General features: G+C 42.9%; 1 protein-coding gene across 1 annotated transcript; it reads left to right on the top strand.

The window, feature by feature from the left end:
• Nucleotides 1–7,214: 7,214 nt before the first annotated feature.
• Nucleotides 7,215–10,132, top strand: LOC104864927 (PRAME family member 12). Its single transcript, XM_010628200.1, has 3 exons — nucleotides 7,215–7,552; nucleotides 7,942–8,529; nucleotides 9,559–10,132. Exons 1-3 carry the CDS (start codon nucleotides 7,215–7,217, stop codon nucleotides 10,130–10,132), a joined length of 1,500 nt encoding a protein of 499 aa, XP_010626502.1.
• The last annotated feature ends 514 nt before the right edge of the window (nucleotides 10,133–10,646 follow it).

Below are 10,646 nucleotides of genomic sequence, written 5' to 3'. Positions count from 1 at the left end.
GGTTGAATTCCTTGGTTGATACTTCAATATTGCTTACTGTATCTTTGTTCCTTGTATTTAGGGCCCTTACAGAATGATTACTTCTCAGAGGTGTCTTCCCAGTATAGCTGGTTTTTAGGTTTTGAATCTCTAATGGTTCTTAGCAATCTTGTTTTTAGTATACCGGGAAGGACAACTGACTAGATCAATCACGGCACCTTAGCCCAAGTGATACAATCAGCATCAATAATAGCATCAAACACAGCTTAGAAAATGAATGACAGTCTGTGGTAGCTATTAATCTGTCACCTTTAACCATGTGAACTATATCAAAATTGAGGACTAGCCCAAAATATGTTTGTAGCAAATACACCCTTCAATATAGCAAATTTACCCTTCAGGATGAGGATGTAGAAGGAGTTGGAGAGGAAAGAATAGAGAGATAGAAGGACAGGGGAAGGTTAGAAGTGAGGCAAGAGGAAGATCACACAAACTTTGGGAAACTGTTAAAGATAAGAATAAAAGTCAGAGTGAAGGAACAAAAACAAGAACAGAGCAAGCTAATAGGGAAGCTAGAAGCTGTATCCACCTTCCTATAAAAATAATGACAATTGAGAGAAGGAAAGAAAAAATCTAAAATAGGAGAGGAAGAAGAACAAAAATGTAGAGAAATGAAGAATAAGAAGGGAGAAGAAAAAGAAGAAAAGAAGAGCAAAACAGGGCCTCCTTCAGGGTATGATGCTGTTGTCACAATAGACATCATGGGCAGCAGTGTGCAGATATAAATTGATTAGTCTCAGCAAGTCAGCCATAGTCCACTGATTCAGGCTGATTTCCAGCTACAAGCTGAGGTTCCTGACCAGCTGCAAGACTGAACTCTGAAAAGTTCTATTGCAGTTTCATCTGCCTTTACCCTACCTAACTCAAGCCTGGGTTCTGATAGGAGGTGGTGATCCCACCACCTTACCAACCATGGTGGACCAGTACACCTTATTGCAGAGATTTTCTTCACTTTCCCAGTAGTCTTGAATTTTCATCGAGGAGGCCTCAGAGAGGCCCTCACTCTGTTGCTCATTTCTCTTCTATCTTCTGGAGCTCATAACCATGGCTTTATGGCCCCAGGGTGCCTCTGAAGTGTCAATCCAGGTACCAGCCCAGCCTGTGTGGCAGTCTGAGGGCACAACAGTTCAGGGTGCTGGTGCAGCAGGGGGCAGAACTGGGGCCTCTTTTCAATGGTGGCTTCCATTTATTTTTACAACCCTCTAGTCCCAACCAACTGCAAAGAAAAGTAGAAGGATTTGAGCCCTCCAACAGATTAAAGGCCAAGTGGGAGTGAAGAGACAAGAAGGGGATTAAAGGTTTCCTAGGGGAGAGAAAGGGCAAAGAAAAAACACTGCAGTCATTCTTGGCCAGAGAATTTAGAGAAAAACAAAACTGTTTCTCTGATCTCCCCAAAAGCCTTAACTGCTTCTGGCTGGCACCTTAAAATATGGTACCTGCATGTGGCATTTGGGAGTCTCATTTTAGAAATGCTTTGCAGGTTCTTTCTGTCTTGAACAAAAAATTAGACAATACAAGGGCAAAAAGAAGTGAAGTTTTACATTTATTAAATGCATGAAAGGAAATATTTTCTGCAGAGTGAGTGTGAGCTAATGAAAATTAGGAAAATAAGTTTACAATATAGGGTAAAGCAGACAACTGTGAAAAAGAACATAGTGGCTAAGAACTTAATTGGAACCACCTGTTGTATCTCTAACTCCTCAAGCTGACATCAGGTCTAGGTCATCCTATCAAAAATCAGCTTGAGTTATTGCTGGAAGAAATGAATATATCATTCTGTGATTGTTCCCATATACAGGGCTTGAGAGAATTCTCCAATATTCATGATTCACATGATGCCCTCTTGTCCAGCCATAATCTTCTGCCTCAGGAGGGTATCCCAGTCCAGTGGCCATGATCTTTGTTCCAGGAAAGGGGTGTGCTAATGCTTATGGGATGCAGAGTGACAGGACTGAAGGGTCAGCTCAAGCTCAAAGGAGGAACAAAGCACAGAATATGTAAAGCTCCTAAGGACGGGCCTCAGGCAGATTCTTTGGAATGCTGGTTGGGACTCTGAGCTAAAGAAGGGGTTAGCTATACACCACAAGTGCTTGTCAGACTCCTCTGACTTGGGAAGCAAATGAGAACCATGAGGAGAACAAGACAGTGGCATATGGAACTAATGTCCCCAGTTTCCAGCCTTCAGGCTGCACCAGAAAGTGGTACTGAGACACTGAATTGTACAGAAAACTCTGGCTTTGCAAAGAATGAACTTGACTGGTGCTCCCTTCCTGGACATTGTTTTCCCCATAAGCGAACATGCTCTGTATCTGCCTGATTCACGGGGGAATAGGTTGTTGGGGTGCTTTTTATTGGTACACAGGATTAAACATCTGTGATGAGGTACAAACCAAACATTTCTTTATTTTTAATTTTGAGATGGAGACTCACATGACAACTAAGCTCAAATTTGCAGTTTTTCTCTCTTAGCTTTTCAGAATTAAAGGACTACAAGTGTGCACCAGCACACATTAGAATGTTGGCTGTTCACAATTCTAGTGCACTATAAAATGGTAGGCTATTACAATGATGAGTGAATCTTTTAGATACTGAGTACCAATATTGCACCCCAAACCTACTTATTTATCACAAAATGCCAAGACTGCAATTAAACCTGAATGCTTGGCTATTGGGGCCATTTGGCTCACTGGGGCAAATTGGCTTGCATCCTTACAGAGAGTTCTCTGTGTATATTGAGTTATGCATGCCAGAGGTTCACCAGCACTGCCCTATCCTATGTTCTTGGATCCTATAGAAGTTGGGGCCTCTCTCTCTCTCTTTCTCTCTCTCAAACAAAGCGTTGCCAAAAAGTTCAGGCTGAACTTGAACTCAATACACCATACTATGAAGCTGGGTTCTGTAGCAATCATTTTAAGCCTGAACCTCTTTAATAGTCTATTCCTGTTTTAATTTTTGAGGTACAGGTTTTCATGCTTATGTCTCCTTTTAATTTTGGCCTGATTGCTTTCAAACAAATCTTCACCTATATCTCTCTCCACTCCATTCCACTCCACTCCATGTATTACAGAATAAAACCAGGGCCTTCTAACTGAGCTACAAAGAAAAGCTCTTTTCATTTATCTATTTTTTTTTTAAGACAGTTTCTCACTAAACAGCAAATTTGCCAAAACTGGCTCTGAAATCACTAACCTCCTGCCACTGCTTCCTCAGGTGCTGGGATTATAGGAAAGTTGCCACCAAGCCTGGTTTTCACCTGAGTCTCAAAGACCAAATTCATACTAAGTGGTCTCTCTTCCCCTTCCTGAGTGAGCACATGTTCTCCTGTCAGGAAGAAAAACACACAAGTAACCATTAGATACAGAGAGATTTCTGGTCGGTTTTCTTTGTAGATAACATCACTATCTTCATACAGACTTAGACCAGTTACTCTAACTCTGATATATTTTGAAAATTTCATATGGCTAGAGATTACTAAACAACAATGTTTCAAGTTGGATTTTTTTTCTCTTCTGTGTCAGGAACAGATTAAACTGTAACCTGTATCACATGTGGAACTTTGAGATTCGCGTCTGAGTAGAATGCAGTGAGTGGTGTGTAGTGAGTCAGAAATGAGTTCTTAATTTCACTCTGTTCTTAATTCTTCCCTGTCCAAAATAGACATTTGATCCTATTCATTAATGTGGAGAAACTGGAAAAGAATCAGAATTCACTGGGTGGCCATTCAGAAATCTACACTCTGATAGGACAGTAGCACTGGAAAAGGAAGAGATAGGATCAGGAAGGCAAATAAAAGCTTCCGAGGAGCCATCCGGGATCCTGGAGCTTGAAGCTGCTGCCTGGTTTCCTGGGATCCCTGAGGACCCGGCCAATCCCAGCCACCACTGGTGAGTCACCTCCTCTGCAGGCCACTCATCCAGTCTGCCCTCAGCTCTCTATCCCGGTGACCTGCAGTCTGAGAAGCCAGGAATATTCCATTTTCTGTAGATTCCGACGAAGAGCTGTGAGGCTTTGATTTTGCCTCAAGATGTAGTTTTGCTTTGATTCCAAATATTTTGACGATCAACGTTTATGTCATTGTACAATTTCTTAACCAGACTATTTTAAACAGTTGGATCTGATTGGAATTTTAATGTTTAACTCTTTCACTTTATTTTATTTTGTTTTTGGTACTTTGGATTAAACTCGGGGCCTCTTCATTAAGTCAATCTTTCTTAATTATCTTTATTTTTTGTGTGGGCTTGAGAATCGGATTTGGGACCTTTGCACTGAGCTACACTTTAACACTTTTTTATTCGGTATTTCAAGGCAGGCTCTCATTAAGTTGCTAAGTGACCCAGGCTCAGCTCAAATTTATGGTCACCCTGTATCAGTATCCCAGAGTGCTGTGATTATAGGTGTGTGCCAACACCCTTGGCATATTTTTGTTTTGAGACAGCAAGTCATAAAGTCACCAGGTTGCCCAGGCTGGATTAAAAAGTGGCTACATCCTGAGCCCTTTACATTTGTTTTCTTTAAGACAAGGAGTTGCAAAGTGAACAGGTTCCCTAGGCTGGGCTTAAACTTATGATCATTCTGCATCTGGCTCCTAAGAGTTCTGGAATAACGGGTATGTATGTCACCCTGTCAGGCTCTTAGATTTTTTAAAAAAACTTGGGTTGTGCTCCTCAAAATTATTGATAAAAAAACTTTGTGATTTTATGAATGGATGTTAGATGTTCCTTGTAGATAAAAGCTTAAAAGTATTCTAGGCAACAAATTTTAATGTAAAACTATTTCAACCCCATCTCCATCCCAAAGTGGTAAATTTTAGATAATAAAACACAGCTGTAAGCATCTGCATATCTATGAACATTTTTTTCATCAGAACTTTAAGATGCTCCATAATACATTGCTTTCAGGGCCGGGGATTTAGCTCAGTGGTTCCACCACCTGCCTTGTAAGTGCAAGGACCCAAGTTCGATCCCCAGTACCAAAAACAAAACAAAACAAAAATACATTGCTTTCACAAATTCCTTATTAAAAGTGGTTATTTTACTTCATGTAGAAATGGCAGACAAAATGCACGGTGGTGTGAGAGGAAGAGATGGAAAGGAGAAAAATATTTATTTCCTTGTAGTATTCACAGTTTGTAATAATGTCAGAACTCAGAAGTTCAAGAAGGAGAATCGTCATGAGTTTGAGGCCAGACAGCTACCTAGTGAGTTCAATACCAGCCTGAACTATAACACAAGACCCTGTCTCAATGAAATATATTTTAAAAAGTCATGAAACCACAATATTTTTCAATTTGTGTTAATGTGAACAATTATAAAGAAGTGGGGAAAATAATAGCAGCACAAACATGAGGGCTCAAGTGTGGTTCAGAGACAGGTCAGAAACGTATCAAGGGCCCAGAAGGCTTGGGATTTAGCTCAGTGGTGCCACCACCTATCACACAAGCAAGAGGTCCCATTTTGATCCCCAGTACCCCTCGCCCCCCAAAAAAGAGCCTAGAGCAAGACAGTACTGAATTTGAATGAGCTGTGCCACAGTCTGATAGAATGGATTTTGGAGTTTACCATGCATGCCTGTGACCTTCTGGAAGCAGTGTTAATCATACGGACTGGTTGCTGAAGGAACTGAGGGAGGTTAAGTCACCTGTCCAAGGCCATAGCTCACTGATGACAGGAAATAGGGGTGAAAGAGCAGAAGAGAGAAAAGCACTGTGGCTCATACCTTTCTGTTCTCCCCACCATCCTCATTCCTAGGGTATCCATCTATCCTCCTGCTTTGTCTTCTTGGTCCCAATCTCTGTCCTCACACGATAAACTGCAGTGCTAAAGCCCAGGGCTGTGACTGCAAGACCAGGGCAACTCCTGGTGAATGACAAGTGTGCATGGTGGCAGAGACAGCACAGGAGGGTATCTGAGAACGGGGTTGCAGCAGGATGTTGGGTCCCAACAAGATCTAAACAGTGGGTGTCACAGCAAGTCTCATTTACTTATTTCAACAGCATGGCCTACCAGGCCCAGACTATGCTGAGGGCTGGGGTGCAGTAGGAAGAAACAGTGGAGCCAAATACCCCCAAACAGAGCAGTGTAGAGAGAGGGAAGAGGGCACAGGATGGAGGAGCATCAGAGGTCCATGAGCAATTAGGAGCTCTAGGACTTGGGCAGAAACCCCACTGATTTTTTATGCCAAGTCCTTACTCCATCTTGGAGATGACAGTAGTGCTGCCTTCAGAGAATTAATGGAACCAGGAGAAAACTGTGAGCACCACCGAAGATGGGCAAAACAAAGTTTGCAAAATTTGGTCAAAGTTGTAAAAAAGATGAGACAAAGAGTTAAATTCCGGTAACTTCTTTTTGCCAAAGCATTCAAAACCAAGGTTGCACCCTCTTCTCCATCCTGGGTCATAAACGTTTCCTGTTCCTATAATTTCATTTACCTGTTTTCCCCTTTTCTAAAACATCTATTCTATCCTATCATTCATTCCTCAAATCTACCAGCTTGGGATTCATATATTTCACCCATCAAGATGGTTCTCATATTGTGAGATTCTCAAGGTAGATGCTGATTATCCACAGTGTGTCTGTGTCCCTCTTTTCTATTGCATGAAAAGGCACCCCAGTGGGGAAAGACATGTAGAACCTGTTCCTACTCCTGCCTGGTTCTGAGGGAAGAGAAACACACATTTTATAATTATTTGAAATGAAAACTATGACATTTATTTTATTGAATTTCCTCAATCATTGGCAGCCAGAGGCATTGTTAGACCTGAGAAATTATAAAGGCTTAGCCACATGACAACTCCATACTCTTGGAGCAAGGATAAAAATTACTCCGCCAAAATTGTTGGGAATGGGTGTTCAAGTTCTTCAGTTGCCACTTGCTAGTGGGTCCAGCATTTATGATGCTGTATTTGGAAATACATGGGAAAATGGTCACCAGGGCTCATGTTGGACTACGACACATTCATCCTGGTGTCATTAGTGATAGAGCTATTGCCTTCGGGCAATAAGCACAGAATGCAATTGGGGTAAATTGAGGAGTCTCCTGCCACTGCCACACTACAGAATGTGGCTGAAGGTTCCTATATGGGTGAAGAGAAAGGAATTTCCAACCTAGCTAAAAAGATGAAGGATGCCTTTTTCTGAATTACTTTCCAAGTAACTTGTCCTTGCAGATTCACCACAATGAGCAAGGAGTCCCCAAACACACTCTTGCACCTGGCGATACAGAGCCTTCTAAGGAATAAGGACTTGGCCATCCAGGCTTTGGAGGACTTGCCAGGGGACCTCTTCCAGCCAGTGTTCATGGAGGCCTTCCGCAGGGGATACACTGAGGTCCTGAAGGCCATGGTGTCAGCTTGGCCTTTCTACTGCCTCCCACTGGGGACCCTTATGAACATGAGGAAACAAGAGGCCTCAGAAACACACCTGAGAATTTCCCAGCTTCGGGTACGGTACCTACAAAACTTACAAGCTATGCTGGATGGGCTTGATGTGCTGCTGGCCCAGAAGGATCGCCCCAGGTGAGGATGACCCAGGTATCTTGGAGGGAGGGACTGGGAAAGAACAACAGGTGTAGGGAGAGTATGGGCTAAGAGGAACAGAGGCTTCATATGGTTTCCATGAGGATGATCAGAGAGGCCTTGGCCATTGCTAAGCCTCCTGGGTACTGGCCGCTGGGTGAGGGACTGCTAATGGAGGAGGCAGCAGTAAAAGGAGCAATAATTACTGGTCTTCTCCAAAAGACCCTGAGAGTATGGACTGACCTCAATTCATGGGAAGGAAGAAGAGATAATTAAGACAGAAGGAGTAGAGAAAGAGAAGCAGTTGAGGTCAGAGATGAGGAATATAGTATAAGAGGAAAGCAGGGACCAGGCCTAAATTCTGAGACTCATTCCTAGTTTACCCACAGGAGGTGGAAACTGCAAGTTCTGGATTTGCGAAACACACAGCAGCACTTCTGGAAAGCCTCTACGGAAAACCTGACTCAAGACTGTTCTCCTGTGGCCACAAAGACTAAGGAAATAGGGAAGAATGTGTCAAATGTGGCAGAAAAGCAGCCTCTGAAGGTGATCATAGACCTGAACATCAGGATGGAATACCTACTTGAATTCCTATACCTGTTCCACCTATTAGATTGGGCTGAGAAGAGAAAAGGTTCACTGCAGCTGGACTGCAGGAAGCTGCACATTGGTTCAGTCCCCATCCGAATCATGAGGAAGGCCATAGAAATGGTGGACCTGAGCTGCATTCTGGAGGCAGATTTGTGTCCCTTGTGGTCATTTTCTACCCTGGCAAGTTTTGCCCCTTACCTCGGCCAGATGCAAAATCTTAAAAAACTAATTCTGTCCCACATCTCTGCATCAGAGTTCATTTCTACAGAGAAGGGAGAACAGCTGGCTAGTCAACTCACCTCTCAGTTTCTCAAGCTGCATGATCTGCAGGAGATTTATATAAATTCTGCCTCTTTCCTTAAAGGCCACCTGGATCAGATACTCGGGTAAGCTCTCTCTCTCTCTCTCTCTCTCTCTCTCTCTCTCTCTCTCTCTCTCTGCAGAGTATAGCAAAGCTTTTCTTTGTTCTAGAAAGTTTAATGGGCATGAATGATGTGTAATAGAAATCCGGACACTAGAGAGTTGACACATTACCTAGGTCATTCCTCAGGGCTAACGTGAGGTTTCATATAACAACTAACCTGAAATAGCCTGGCAAGAAAGGGCTACCATGCTGCGATGACACATTGTTTATTTCTTCCTTAGGAATCATGTCTAGGTTAAGGTATTGAGAAATATGGAAGAGAGAGTACAAGAAAGAGGGAAATAACTCACACTTCACATTCAATATATGAGATCTTACACAGCAGACATGCAACAAGTAGTGAATCTGTTTCTGTGGTCCCTCTTGAAAATGCTGATGTTGTTGTGTGTGGTGGTACACACTTGTCACACCAGCACTTTGGAGGCTGAAGCAGGAGTGAAGCCAGACTGGGCTTCAGAGTTAGTTCCAGACCAGCCTGAAATACAAAAGGAGATCCTTCCTCAAAAACAAATAAAAGAACAGAAAGAAGAAAACACTCCCACTAGTGCTTCCCATTTGCTAATGGGCAAACAGGAAGTGTAGAGCTTAGGGTGCAGATCAGGGTGCAGTCCTTGGAATAGGAACACAGTCTTCCGGCAGACCAGGCAGCAATTCTAGGGCTTGTAGCCAGATCACATCGGATATATCCTTATCAGTATTAAGTGTCCCAAGAAGTGGTTTTCTGCTTGGTAGTGAGAAAAGTAGACTATTGAGGTTGACGACTCAGCAAGTCATGCAAGTGATGGTGAATGACCTCAGTTTAAATTAGGGTAACATGAATGGTCAGTATCTGCTGTACATAGCATTTTACTGATGATTACCACCAGATGATTATTATCAAATGATTGTCATGGGTGGAATGGGTGTAAGCAGTCTTCCTTTACCTTGTAGTTTTTCTTCCTTCCCCTTCTGCTCATCAACTTCCAGTACTAACCGCTTGGTCTCCCCGTAGGTCCCTGCAGTCTCCCCTGGAGACTCTTTCAATAACTGACTGCTGGCTTTCACACTCAGACTGGAACCATCTGTCTCGTTCCCCGAGCACTTGGCAGCTTAAACACTTATATCTGAGTGAGGTCCGGCTGTTTGATTTTCCTCCTGAGCCTCTACAGGTTCTTCTGGAGATAGCTGCCAGCACCCTGAACACTCTGCACTTGGAAGCCTGTGGGTTCAGTGATTCCCAGCTCTGTACCATCATGCCTGCCCTGGGCCAGTGCTCCAAGCTCATCACTTTCCGGTACATAAGGAATTGTATCTCTGTGGCCACCTTGGAGAACCTGCTGTGCCACACTTCCAGGCTGAGCAACTTGAGAATGGAGCAGTACTCTGTTCCTTGGGAGATTTATGGTGGCCAGCATGCTGTCCATAGGGTTAGACTGGGCAAGATTCGTGACGCACTAAAGAAGATTGTGAAGCCGTTAAACTATCCCAAGATGATTTGCTTCAATACTAGTCAATGTGATTTCTGTGGTAACTCGAAAATCCACTACAAGGAGTCTATTCAATGCCCTGACTATATCTTTATCTAGTTGCATGCATATATCCTATGATTTCTTCAGGCCAATGATAATCCACAGATTCCATATTTCAGTGTGACCACGAAAGGAATAAGTCAGACAGAAACGGGAAGTCATTAGGGGAGAAATGTTGATCTGAAGAGTGGTTTCAACATTTGGGGACATGGGTCCTAGAGAGGCTTAGGAAAGTAATCGGAGTTTCAAGTTGTAAAATTATACTTGAGAGGTAGGTGTGCGTGGCTAATACATGTATGGATGCAAAGAAATGACTACAAATAAAGAGATTTGCTGTGTAAACCATTTGGTTTTCTCCATGTTCAGTGGGCTTAACTTCAAGTTTAGACATTACAAATCTACAGGAAGTGATGTGAAAGGAACCTGTGTTTTCTGGTCAGTGAGGCTTGGCCTCAAGATTTTATAGGTTCAAAAAAGGTTTCTGCCGTACTGATCATTCCCTCCCATTCTTTAGTTTTCTCTGGGCAACCGTTACCTCTGTATTTCTTGGATATTCTTCCCTTTCCCTGTA

The sequence above is a fragment of the Fukomys damarensis genome, unplaced genomic scaffold, assembly GCF_012274545.1.
Source record: "Fukomys damarensis isolate Sample0158 unplaced genomic scaffold, DMR_v1.0_HiC HiC_scaffold_23, whole genome shotgun sequence".
Taxonomy (NCBI): Eukaryota; Metazoa; Chordata; class Mammalia; order Rodentia; family Bathyergidae; genus Fukomys; species Fukomys damarensis.
Note: the sequence above shows the minus strand (reverse complement) of the source record. Positions and strands in the feature narration are given on the sequence as shown.

Excerpts from the sequence above, each read along its gene's own strand:
- LOC104864927 (XM_010628200.1), top strand. The coding sequence starts at position 7,215 with ATGAGCAAGGAGTCCCCAAACACACTCTTGCACCTGGCGATACAGAGC. Across the intron at positions 7,553-7,941 it reads GCCCAGAAGGATCGCCCCAG|GAGGTGGAAACTGCAAGTTC; the intron begins GTGAGGATGACC and ends GTTTACCCACAG. Across the intron at positions 8,530-9,558 it reads CACCTGGATCAGATACTCGG|GTCCCTGCAGTCTCCCCTGG; the intron begins GTAAGCTCTCTC and ends GTCTCCCCGTAG.